Consider the following 14,005-nt stretch of genomic DNA (forward strand, 5'->3'; position numbering starts at 1 on the left):
CCTCCTCCTCTACTTCTCTCTGTGTTCTTCCTTCCTGCTTTTCTCTCTTCCCTCCACTTTACATCTCTATATATAAAATGCTCCACGCTTTGCTTTCTCCTTCCTCTCTTCATCTCTCTCCATAGCTTGCCATTTCTTCTCTCTTTTCTTCTTCTGCGCCTGGGTTAATGCATTCACACCACCACTTCATTCACGCCGATGTTTTATTCATCAAAGCCAGTATTCTTCAACCACCCCCGGCATCTTAGTTTGCTCCGCCCCAATTGCCCACCCTCCTCCTCCTCATCCTCCACCCCAACACATGGTGCATCCCCAGAGGCCAACACCCTCCCAATTGCTTCCCTCTTCTCCTTCCTGTCGTACTGCCTCTGTAAAGTCTTGCTCCTTTTTTTTTTTTTGTTCTTGTACACCCCCAGAAGAAAAAGTACCACTGAGGGTTTGACAGATTAGAAGTTATGTATCGACCTGTAACGAGTCTGAAAAATCCTAGTATGAATATGGCTCTACATATTAATGCATGTTTTGCATCTGTCATAAATTAATTTGAAACAATCTAAGCTTTATTCTACAAATAATGCTGTCACGACTCCATTTATGGCAGCAACAAAAGCAAGAACCGCTATGACTCAGCAAAGTAAAGAACACAACATGCATAAACTCAGCATCTGATGACTGTTAGTATCAATTTGAAATGTAAAAAAGGGGAAACAATAAGCAAGCCAGAGCTCTAAATTTACACTGAAATATATACTGATTGATGCTGGCGAGTCACCGTGCTGTAAGTAGGATCACCATGAAAAATGACACTATCAAACGTGTGTTATTCTATATTAACCAAGTGGCTCATCCCTTCATGTGCTTTGAGAGAAAACATATATCACATGATATCATCAGTACGACATCATATCATGGTATGAGAGTATTACGATTTTGCCTTTTAGTTTGTTGTTTTTTCTATTTTACTTTGAAATCACTCACCTCTCGTGTCTATTTGTTTAACTTCCTGTCCTTGTGTGTCTGTTTCCCTCCAGTTCTTGTGCTCACCGACTGTATGTCTCATTAGCCCATCAGCAATTGCTGCATTTAGTTTAGCCTCTCCCCCTCTCAGATGCCAGATCGTAACACGTCTTCCTTCTTCCGCGTGACTTCATTGTTTTTCTAGCTTCTTACTCCTCGTTCCTGAGTTTTTCCTGTTTTGTGTGTTTTTTGTTTTTGTTTGTTTTTGTTGAAACAGTGCTCAACTCTCTGTTTTTGTCTTTTTATGTAAAGTTTTGGATTGCTTGAGCCTATCATTCCCTGTGTAACTGTGACAGAGACTGGATATCATCTTAGATTTTGGATATCATAATATCATGACATGGCATAAGTGTTGTCTTTTCCTGGGTTTGAAGCTGCATGAGAGTAAAGTTGTGTCATTTTCAGAATTGACTGTTTCAGCTGTTCTATTGTTTCCCTTTATCCCAGATAGATATCACATCCATATTACTGATGATTATAGTGCTCAACTCTGTGTTTTTGTCTTTTCAAGTAACGTTTTTGATTGCTTGAAGTCATCGTCGACTGTGTTGTGTATTTGGGGTCGTTATATCCACTTTACTAATTATTTATTATAAAATGTGTAATATTGTGTAATTAATTTATTAAAGCACCAACAGTCATCCCTCCTCATTGTCACCATACTGATATTGAGATACTTGGTTCGCCCAGCTCTACTTGGTAAGTAAAGTCAAGATCTCTAAATAGCCAACTGTGACATTAAAGGTGGAAGTCAGAGCTTGGAGACGTGAACAGGGATGATGTCATCAGGTGACGCTGGTCCACTAATGGTCAATGTGGTCACCTTTTCTAACATGTGTCATCCAAAGGAAAGCTGCTGTCATAGTCTTATTAGTTGTTCTATTATTCACTGTCTATTGAGCAGCTCCAAGATTTGTATGTAAATGACATCATCACTACAGTTTATCTCTCTGCGGTGCAGAGTTCTCAACCAATTTGCCACTCCTTCACTCCTATAACGTTGTCAGACTCATGATAGCGGAGTAAGGATTAAAATCAGCACATTCTTCTGCCTAGCAGAAAGCTGGTGTCTACATTACCCATAATGCAACCAGTTGGGGACACATAGCTGCTATCCTAAAGCACAGATGAAGAGGGAGCTACAGATGTCTGCTAAGGTCACTTCTTTGCAATGCTACAACCATCCATGACGTCACATTAGTTTGTGAACTGCTGTTCTGGAGGTGCGAGTTCAGAGTTTTGGTCGTCGCAATCTTGCAGTTTAGAGCCGGAAGTGACCATATTTGGACGAGCTGTGGAAGAGCAAGTGTTAAACTGACTTGATCTGATTAGGAACCCGAGGATACTAAGCTCCACCCACCTATAGTAGAAACCTGACTGCACCACAGGCCTGTCAATCATATAGACACACCCCCAAACATCCCGATTTTAAAAGCTTTAAATCTGACAGATTATTTTCACATGGACCGCCAGAAAACGAATAAGAAGGAGTGACTTGAGCGAATGACACCATTATGATGTGGAGAAAAGGTGTTGACTTTGTATCTCATTAGAGAAATTGAATAGGCGTCTATGAAGCCAGCCCCTAGTGGCACTCGGTGGTATTGCAGTTTAAGGCACTTTGTTACTGGCCTCATTTTTCAGACCCAAAAGCTCCGTCCACTTCCACTATATGCTGTACACAAAGATTTTGTTGACTCAAGTGGCATCTTTGGAGGACATTTATCAGATTTGGTATGTTCCAATAGTAAAATCATTTCCGTTTGTTAGTATGTTTCCCATCAACTTTTATTTCTTATACTTCCTCCCTCACGCACAATCTCCCTCTCCTCCTCTTCCTTCACTGACTTTTCTTCTCCATCGGGCATCTTTGTTTTGTTTTCTATATTTTCTTTTCACCTGGTTTGTACTTAGTCTTTATTTTCCTTTTGCATTCCTCATTTCTTTTCTTCTACCCCATCTTGTCTCCTAGTTTATTTTAGATTTACTCGTTTCCGTTTCATTTACACTGCATTTCAATCTCCTGCCTCTTTCCCTTTCAGTAAGCCCATTTCCACTTTCATCTGCCTCCACCTCCCTCAGTTCTCTCTTGCCTGTTTTTTTTTTCCGTTCTTCTTCTTGGGCTTTTTCAAAGATCTCGGACATTGATAACCATCCGCTCCCACATTGATATTTGATTCTCTTTAACTTTCTCTCGTCACCCTTCAGTCTTTTCTTTTGAATTGCTCTGTTCTCCCTCTCATTTTCTATTCCCCCTTTTGTACGATCATACATAATGTTTTTTGAACAACTAACCCTCCTTTTCTCACCAATTTGGAAAGAATGACTGCAGTTACGTGAGAGAAATGCAGAAAACAAGAGAAAAATCGGATGTACTTGTGGCTGCTTTAAGGGCAAGTATGTACTGCCATATAATTGCATGTAGACTTCTGTATGGACCAATGAGATGAAGGTCAGCAGTGCAAAGAGTATAGTGGAACAAAAAGACTGGGAAACATACTAATCCTCTCTTCAACGGTAAACGATACTGTGTCTTTGAAAAATATTGGAGGAAAAAAAAGCAGAATACCACCACTAACAGAGCAATATGCAACATTTTATCGTGGGCAAAAAACAGATGCGTCTCAGCCATAAGCCATTATCAGCGTTAAAAATATATGCGGGAATGACAGGCTATATAGACAAGAGGGGACAAAATGTCTAATCAGCAACGGGGACGCATGATAACAAAGTCCACCTGAGAAGGACACGCCCCTTTGTATGAAGGCAGGCTCATAAAATCTCATAACATCATGTTTATCAATAATCAATGTCAATAGAGTCATGTTAAGAGCTATATTTAACGTCAACTAAGTGTAAATGTGCCAGTAAGTGAAATACAAATATAATCCAAGCAATAGAAAATGATGTAAAAATATTCTAAAATATTGACCGACACTATTCGTGCTTCTTTTTCCAGTTTTTAAAGAAGCACATGTGGGCCTATTGGTGTCATTTAACAGCTGACAAGAACACGGTTGTGTTCAAATGAAGAGAATCAGACGTGTCTATATGGATACGTATCCACTGAAGCATCTCATCTCCTCGTGTTCATCTCACCTTGTTGAATTCTTCACATGACCTGCATACTGCATCTCCCATAAACACCAGTGTGGCCTGAGGTATGTGAACTTGTCCAATTTTCTGCTTCACCTCCCTTCCTCACTTATCTTCCCAAAACTAATTTCGCCTCCTCTTTCCTTCCTCTCGCACTGTTTAATGCATTTATCCCACTCAACTCAGCAAATCCAGTCCCCTGCAGTCCCCCTTTTTTTTTTTTCATGTGCACATTTCCAAATCATGTTTATGATCCATTTACATGTCTGTATTTCCTCTATTTTCTATCCTCCTCCACAATCTGTGCTTGTTCCAAAACTCATCCTAAACACTAAGCGTCCTAGCTCCTCTGGCAGACACTGGATTCTCTCTGTTAGCCCCGACTTACACACACAATCGTTCACTCTATTAATGACCTCTAGAATTAATGTCACTCTCTGAATCCATCCTATACTATCATCTCTCTTCTTCCCACTCTCACCTGCTTTTTATCTTCCCCACAAGCTTCAGCTCTCATCTCACTCACTCTCTCACAGTTTAACCCCCTCCTCAAACTATTTTAACTCACATTTCTAAATCACCCTTGACTTTCACTCAATCTTGTCAAATGTCGCCTTTCTCTGTACTCCATCTTTGGCCTGATGTATCTTTAAATAACACACCATGCCATTTCTTTCCGCGATGGAAAGTCATTTTAATTTCCCCTTTCCTCAAATATTGTCACAGTCTTAATGCTCAGTCGGCGCTCACATTTTGTCACATCATTCTAAGACTAATTAAGTTTTCAGTAGTCTCGTTTTCCCTCTGTGTTAAATTACTAAATTACTCCACTCTCTGCACAGTAAATTATTGTTGTATAACCATGTTGTAATAAATGTAATTATTTTTAAACTCTTGTATGACACGCATCAATCCAAGGCAAATACATTCATACCTTCATTTAGACTTTGATCCTTAAATTACTTATTGCAGGTAAAGGTTTTGGTTAATTGCATAAATAAAATGAAATTAAATTAAATATAAAATTAAATAAATTCATATATAATCATACATAATCATATAAAAAAAAAAAAAATCACCTCATAACTTGTCCATCGAATTACAATAAGGAAGTCATGTTGCTTCAGTTAATCCAAATAATGAATTTATTTGGTGTCACGTGGGAGTTGTGTGTTCCTTAGAACATAATTATCTTAGATTATCATAATAACAACCTCTGATTTCATGGCTCATTTTTGCTTTCGGCATTTATTTTGGTAGCTTAACATATTTTCCCTCTTCATCACAGTATGTCGAGGTGTGTACTGTTCTGGGTTTTAAAGATCAGCCCCTTTTTGGTGTTTTTAGTCTAAAACGTGTCTTGAGGTGAAGTGTGAATTCAGTTTTTTAGAGCCCACAGTTGTGAACTTTTTCAGTGGCATGTGATACTTTCTCATTAAATTAGCATCCTCTTAAAACGTGTTAATTTGTATTTTAATTGTACTAGTGTATCCCAGTCATATGTTGTCTACTTTGACTTATCTGACTCTACTGTGAATCAGGTACCGAACTAATTTTTCCTCCATTTTCCAATCTAAATTGTTATCTAATCTAATCAAAGTGCATTTACTTGTCCTGTTGAACTTGTTACATATGTTGTTGGTTTCTGAAGTCTGAAATCATGCATCAACATCACAAGAAAATACATTATGAATTGGAATAAAACTGCAAAGCTTTAGCAGCCTACTTATTTAAATTAAACCTTACTTTTATATGTTGTACTTGCAATGAAAAGGAGATGGTGCAATGTGATTTACATCATGAGAACAAAGAACCTGAAATTCAGATTCATCAAAGAAAACCGTTTTTATTCCGTTTTTTTATGTTCTTAAACCTAAAATGTCCAACATATTAGCGATGTCTACTCTTCTGATGAGGCATACTGACGCAGTGATTTAAGGTAAACTATTGACTTCCTTTGTAAATGAACTGTAAAGCTCCAGATAAACATAATCTATAATACAGAGACAAATGTGAACCATTCATGCATATCCACAACATGTTGCTCATATTTTGTATATTCACTTCTTTTATTTTGAAGAAACTCCAAAACTCAGTTTAGGAACTTGCTCTAATTTTAATTTATCCATATATTTCTCACTTTTCTTTCCCTTGCTTCAGGACTTTGGTATTTATCTTTTACTTTAAATTATACCTCTCCGATAGCTCTTCTGCACCTTCCAACTTGTCTTGCTGAGCATAATTTAGTCGCCTCTCCTTCTGCATTCATAACCCTCCTCTTTCATCTCATTGCCTAAGCTTATTCACTTCCCACTTCATTCTGCCTTCCTCCCTTTTGTCGCTTTCCTAACCAAACTAATTTAGTCTCACAGCCTATACCTTAATCTCACTGCAGCCTATGAAATTTCATCACACTCTCCTTCTCAGTCGCTCGTGACTCTTCCCGTAACGTTCCAACCTTCCACACCTTCTTCACAAAGCTAAAAACTCCCTTCTTCACAAGCTCAAGTTGCTCTTTATGTGTGATCGGTTTCTCCTCCCTACTGTATCTGCTGGATTACATTTCTCAGCATAACATGCATATCTGCTTTATCACAAGCAAAACTAATCTCACCTCTGCCTACCGCATTTCTTCTTGTGTCTCTTCCCCTTCCTCTCTTCTCAGCTTCCCTCGGAACAAAATACAAATCGCCTCCCCACAACCAAGATATTTAATTTCTACCCGTGTCCTCTCTCTCCTCGCCGCACATCATTTTATCTCCTCACAAACTAATTTAGTCTGCATCCATGCCTCTGTCTCTCATCTCCTCTGAGCATCTCCGCTCTCCGAGGCGTATCCCCGCGTCTTATATCTTACAATAATCTGCATAATGTGCATCTGTCTTTGTCTCTTTCGAGTCTGTTTTGCTTCACTTGGTGAGACTGATCAGACATCTTCTCTTTATACTCTTATCTCCTTTAAGGTTAACTGTCCACGGGGAACTTCTTTATACCACTCGGGTCTCTTTCTCATTTTCGGGGGTTAACAAGTGTTGCTCGTTCTTGTCAGCATGTTTTTCAGAGACGTTACTGCTGGAGGTTAGAAATACTGAAATTTTTATGAAGAAGAATGCAGAGCGTCAGTTTAGTTTAGCTTTGGACCAGCGGAAGGAGGGACTAAAACTTCCTTGTGACATTCAATTAACTCTAAAGTGTCACCCTGAAATAAGAAGGGTTTATTTCCTGAGCAGCAAAAGCCAAGTATCAAATTTCTGCACCACATTTTTCTACTTTTCATCATCTAAAGCTACATCTTCATGATTCACATGCTCAGATTAAATTCTACTTTGGGAGCACTGCTTACTAACATGAAAGGCATAATCTCATCCAAACAAACTAGTGCATCACTCACTACAACAGCAGCCTCTACACTACACATTTTACTCTCCTTGGCATGCCATTTAATTGACATTTGATTGGGTGGAGGGTTGAAAACAGCTCATCTAGTTGCTTTTTGGTTTGAAAAAGGTACATTTCTGGGAGGAAAATACCTCAACAGCTGTCTCATTTCTAATCTAAACTAATTAAATTTAGGGAGGCATATGTCAGTTCATGAAATTAACAAAAATTCAAATCAGGAAATGTTTGATGTGTGTAGCAAAGCATTGGCTCTAAGCAACAGAAGAGAACGTGACTAATGGGAAATATGGTCGTAAAATTGAGAAACAGATGCTCAACAACACAATGGCGTAAAATAGAGGTTTTTGTTTCGAAGCAGCAGTGTTTTAATGCTATTTACTCAAACTGCAAGACACTTGAATACTTCAAGAGAAAATTAATCTCAAAGGCTAAATCAGTAATTCTGTTTGTTCACATGATGCCAAACTTATATGAATGTAATTTATTATTTGAATTTCTTGCTCTCTTTATTCTGTTTTCTTCTTGGCTATTTAGTTTGTCACAGGGAGTTGCGGGAAAACCAGCAACAATGCACCAGTTACATTCAACATAATCTGAAATTGTGTTATTGTAGTAAAACCCTTACTGGACATTTTCAGAAACATTTTGACATGACACAGCAGGAAAAGATGAGTGGAAATGATTAAAAAAAAATATGGATGAACAGATTTTAAGATCCGGGTATGCAACACACTTGTTGAGCCATAAATCTGATGAGATTATTGGTTGTTTTTCCTTCTATGTCTATCTCAAAATGTGCTCTTGTGCATCAAAACAACAAGAAACTAAAGGGATTTTCACACTGAATTAACCCATAATGCAACTTTAACCCTGAACTGTAACACACTTGGGTTAACCCACAGTACATCATAGTTTCATTTAAACCTTGGACTAACATTGAGGATTCAGTGCTCGGTTGAACAGTACATGATCCCTGCTCATGCAGTGTTTCACACCATTTTCTCAGCACTCTATCTCCAGGGGTTGGTAGCATGAAGGTAGTATTAATCTTTGTACGCAGCAGGGTTTTCCATTTCTTGGGTAAAGAGCAGGGGTGACCCTATACTTATATCCCAGGGCTAAATGTGAGTTTACAGAAGGGTGAGCCTGAGGTTACATGTAATAATTTGCTGCTATCTTATTGGTGGAGGAGGTGAAGATGCTCAATCATCCTTCAAAAGTCCAGTTTTACCTGGATTAAGTATTCGGCTGCTGCTGCTTGGAGAGGCCGCATACTTCTTGTGCTACACTTACTTTGTCTTGTGTGCCCCAAAGAAAACACCAGCGCAGTGTTGTTCACAGATCACACCTGACTTAGAGCTGTCGGAAGCTGCCGTTTTCAACTCAAAAATATTTCTCCCTCGGTGGAAAAATAAAGTTTCCATTCTTGGTCAAAACCTCAGGCTTCAGCTCCTGCCTGTGAGAGCGATCCATAGAGTTTCAGAGAAAACCAATTCAAAGCTACAAAGAGTGTACGAGGGGATGGATAGGCGGGCTGGATGGAAAAATGAGGAAAATAAAAATGAATGAGGGATAGAGGAAACTTGGTTGTGAGATGTCTGGAGATTTCTGTGTTGCAGAATCAATTCGTCCCCGTTTATTCGTCGTCCTTCTCTTCTTCCTCCCACTCACCCCGGGGCGTTGACAAGACACCGCAACACCCGACGCCTACGCAGGAGAAGCAACAACAACGACTACCCCGAACCCATCCGATTCCCCTCGCTCCATCTCTCACCTCTCATCCTCCCCCCTTCTCTCTTTCATTCATAGCTCTTGGATGTCTCTCGCCCCATTTTTCCCCCTGCAGCCCTCCTTCCATGTTATTCTAACCGAGTTCATCCGTCTCTTTCCCGTCTCATATTGCTGCCCTACCTGTCTCCTCTCCTTCATCTTTTATGCTCTACCATTTTCTCTTCCCACCTTTCCTCTCCCATCTTACATTATTTTTTTCTAATTTTCTTCTCATGTCTTTCTGTCCTATCTCCATCGATCACACTTCTTCTCTCCTGCTGCATGTCTCCCATAAGAACTCAATACTATTAAAAGTGATTGTCAGGCTGGCGACCAGGCGTTAGCATTTCGTAGCTGAAACTGAAAATACGGCTGTACATTTTAGTAATTAAGATATGTTCAATTAATCAATTTACACATTTGTTTGTGATGTTGGAATCAAACTTTTTACTCCACAGTCAAAGTTAATTTGCTTAACCATCATCTCCAAAACTGTGCACGCATAAAGACTGTGACAACAATATTGAAATATCACTAATGTAACTCTCCTGGAATTGATTAAACACCTAAAACAATCAACTCTGTTATTGGAAATTACAAATATAGACATTTAAAAAAAAAAAAAAAGTCTTTTAACTCTACATCTTTGCAGTCATTCAGTAGCATTGTCTGTATATAAAAGTGGACATGGCTTGCGGGTCTGGGTGCAAGTACCATTGAGTGCAATACCACCAGGGGCCACTAGAGGCTGGCTCTGGCTCTTAGATTATCATTAAAAAAAAGCATCAACCTCTCATATAATACAACTATAGAGTTACTGCTTGCTCGTCCAAATATGGTCACTTCTGGCTCCAAAATACCAAGATGGCAACGGCTGAAGTACCGAACTCAAGGCTTCAGAACAGCAGTTCAGAAACCAATAGGTGACGTCACTGTTGGTTGCTGCTTGGTCAGTCCGCACAAAATGATGTATTTACAAACAGTCTCCACCTCAATCTCTACCCATCCCTCTGCTGTCGGCCTGCAGCTTGAGCTGCCAGCTGGATGATGTGGAAATCCCCACCCTGTAAGTAGACAGGATTGGTTCCTGAGGTACGTGACATATTTAACTCTGTCTGAATCAATGTTTTTGAGACTGTCAGATTGTCACTACAGTTCCAAAGTAGAAATTATCAGCCGTGGTGTTAACCGCTTATTTCACTCAGGATATGTCTTCAAGCATATGCAAAACGCTGCATGTTAACACGGTTAAAAACTTGATTTATATTTGAGGGGTCTTTAAGACCCCTTTACACCCTGAGATTAAAGGTTCACTGCATGCCACATGAGATTATATGATTTCTAATTTGAGGTATGTCTAACAGTGCACTTTACTGTATGTCTGCTGAATCACAGATGATGACTCAGAGATGCAAGCACAGACACATCACCTATCATCCAGGCTCTGAGATTTCTTCTTTTTTTTTAACCTAAAAAGTCATGCTCACAACGCTCCAGCTGCCAGTGTAGATATGGGTCACTCAGGCTCTGTCAGGATCCGCCATTGATAGCTGTGCTGCACAAAGAGGTTTAGGGCCAAATGAGTAAAAATGTCACCACATTTGTCTCTGACTTATCAGTGTTTGACAGATTAATTCCCAAAATCCAACAATCCACAGGGAATTCTTCATCATCTCCGTCTTCCTTCCTTCATGCGATTTAAGTACCTCTTCCCCTTCACATCGCTTTTTCGCTCAGATTTTCAGATTTCTCTTCATTTCCTAAACTTTCTTGACTCCCTCCATCTCTCTTTCACACCGTAGTCTACTTTCTGTCTGCCTCCCACTCGCTCGCTGTCTCCTCTGCTCATTTGCTATCTCTCTCCTCATCTCTCTTTTTGTCCGTCTCAGTGGGAGTTTGGAAAACACTCCATCTCTCTCATGAAAGAAAAGGGTTGCTTCATTCCTCCAGCTCTCTTTTGATTCGAAATAAAAGGCAATGTGAAATATCCCCCAGACATAGACAGAGACGCGCACACACACATTGACATAGCATCGTAGCGTCTGTCCTCGCCTACATCCACTCAATAGCTGGAGCAATGCAGCAGTATGAAGAGAGACAGAAACAGAGGTAGACCATCTTACATGACTCTGGTGTATTGGGAAAGATGGAGCGTCTGTGTGTGTGTTCGAGTGTGTAACAAAGGGAACAAGTTAAAAAAGAGTGAAGAGTTGGGGTGGCAGCGGTGCTGGTGTGTGTGTGTGTGTGTGTGTGTGTGTGTGTGTGTGTGTGTGTGTGTGTGTGTGTGTGTGTGTGTGTGTGTGTGTGTGTGTGTGTGTGTGTGTGTGTGTGTGTGTGTGTGTGTGTGTGTGTAAAAGACTAAGCAACAGGTAGAGAGTCAAAGAGGAGGAAGCTCTCTCAGGAGGCCGAGTGTGTGTTTACATGTTGTTTAGTGCAACACGACAAAAGACAGAAAACAGAGTGGATCAAAAAGGAAGTCAGTGGGGGACATGAACAAAGAAGCACAGACAGTCAGTTTGAGTTTACCAGGGTAGAGTTAAAGACTACATAAAGACACAAACAAACAGACAAACTCTGCACCCTGTTTTTTTTTCAAATGCTTCTAAGTGAACACCATCTACAGTATCTCTTCATATTTAGGGCTGCTCCATTCAAACCGATGACACAGAGGTAAATAAAACAATCATCAATGTAAGGTAAAAATGTAAAAAAAAAAAAAAAAAAAAATAGTGAATGCCTGTTCCTCTTAAACTGTCAACAAGGAAGTGTATTGTACACAGACACTTTTAAAACCTACAACATTTCATTTGAAGGCATCAAAGTTTCCAACAATTCTTGTCTCATAGATCTGAATTTGAATATAAAACTGTACAAAATGATGCATTTTCCTGAACTGTAACATGGATCTTAATGTTTCAGTCAGTTTGGAGCCAAGACAGGAGATAATGTCACAAATATGCGACACTTATATGTATTAAAACATTGTTTCCAACATTAACTCAAAGAGAAAGCAATGACAAAATAATGAAAAAAACTGCAGTCCTTTGAGATATGTTTAATTTAAAGAGACACCTGATAGTAAAATCAGACTGAAGCTTATATCCCTACAACGTACTCTATCGTTTGATATAACTACACATACGGTAATGAAAGCACAGCAGATTAATGATTTGTTTTTAGATTGCAAATATTTTTTGCATTTTTGGTTTGATTCCATCCATCGCCCTCACTGTAAATAAAGTTAAATTAAAGAACATATGCAAGAAATTCATAAATGTTGCAGCCATTGCCCTTAACACATACTGCAAATTTGTTTAAAATTGTATGATCATATTTGTCCACACTTTTAGGTATGTTTAAAGGTCTACCTATAGTTCGTCTTTAAGCTTTGGGATCATGTAAGCTTTCGCTACAATACCACTGCTCGGTTTTCATTTCATGAAGCTGACATTTGAACCTGCACACCAACTACTATTCTTACTCTGAAAATATTCCACCAATAGATGTAAATCCTTCTACTGAAGAACCTGTTAATTGGCACACTCTCACATCCTAACTGGACTCTTAAGCGCTGTTTTATTAAAGCAGGTGCGCTGAAAAGGTCGACCAGTTAAAAGAGTACCCTGAAGACAGAAAGTGCAAGGCTAATATAGTAGCAAGGCTAATATAGTGTCCTACTGGAGGCCAGCTAGAGCGATCAGGATCAAGGACATTATGCAGTTAAATGAGGGGGGCTTCTGTTAATTGTAGGGAATTTGCAACATGAGAAAATTTGACTTAAACTTGCTTCTACAGTTTTTCCATTGATGCAAAAGATTGATGAGGAAAGTTAGTTTCAATCTAAGAACAAATACAAGCAAATACAACAATTTATGCTCATCGTGTACATACCACAATGTTTAACGAACACAAAAACTCTTCTGAGTCCAAAGACACGCACCTTCCTGAAGCCATTATATAAAACCAACAAAGTTGGTACGATTTTTTTGACAACTCATCTTTGACACAGCAGCAAAAATAGTTGCACCGCACACTCCCCTCCCCAACTCACCAGTGTAGTCTTCCCGGCAGATACAGGTGTACCCCCCCTCTCTGCGGGCACACACCCCTCCATTCAGGCAAGGGTTGGAGTAACACAGGTTGATCTCCGTCTCACAGTAATCCCCCGTGAAGCCCACAGGGCAGCGGCAGCGCAGGCCCGCGATGGGGTGGATGGGCCGGAACAAGATGGAGGGCGAGGAGATGAAGGGAGCAGAGCTGTTGAAGCGCAGCACCGAGATGCACTTCATGTAGTTCTGGCAGGGCTCCCGCAAACACACGTTGTCATCGAACGGCAGAACCTGGAGTGATGGCAGAGGGGAGGTGAAAGATGCTGTTCAGCGTGGAGGATATTTCCAATTCAGAGTAGCTTTTGTCGCTGGCTTTCATTGTTCAGCGCACTTCCTCGTGAAGGACTTCTTTCATCATTCTTTCTGAAGAGTGACACAAAGTTTTTTTTTCTTACAGCAGAAATTCAGATATGTGAATGCTGTAATATCACGGGTCTGACTCCTAACATTTACGATGACTCTTCTCTTTGGTGTTCCAGTGAGCCCTGCCAGCAGTGCTGTTTTGGCAGGGAAAACAGTTTGTCCATTAATCTGGTCAATTTGGAAATTTCAGGCTATTTTACTTCCATAACTTGTCTTCTTTCTTACTCGTGGAAAGATGTAAACAATTAGGT

General features: G+C 39.8%; 1 protein-coding gene across 2 annotated transcripts in view; it reads right to left on the reverse strand.

Moving 5' to 3' along the window:
* celsr3 (cadherin, EGF LAG seven-pass G-type receptor 3) overlaps positions 1-14,005 on the reverse strand; it is a 112,849-nt gene that overhangs the window by 70,886 nt on the left and 27,958 nt on the right. For both annotated transcript variants that reach the window (XM_069693898.1, XM_069693897.1), the window contains exon 3: positions 13,334-13,622. In XM_069693898.1, coding sequence (XP_069549999.1) covers positions 13,334-13,622 — 289 coding nt within the window. The remainder of the gene's footprint in view (positions 1-13,333; positions 13,623-14,005) is intronic.

The sequence above is a fragment of the Brachyistius frenatus genome, unplaced genomic scaffold (genome assembly GCF_029030835.1).
Source record: "Brachyistius frenatus isolate BFR_SWC_R1_liver_20210118 unplaced genomic scaffold, ASM2903083v1 Contig_16, whole genome shotgun sequence".
Taxonomy (NCBI): Eukaryota; Metazoa; Chordata; class Actinopteri; family Embiotocidae; genus Brachyistius; species Brachyistius frenatus.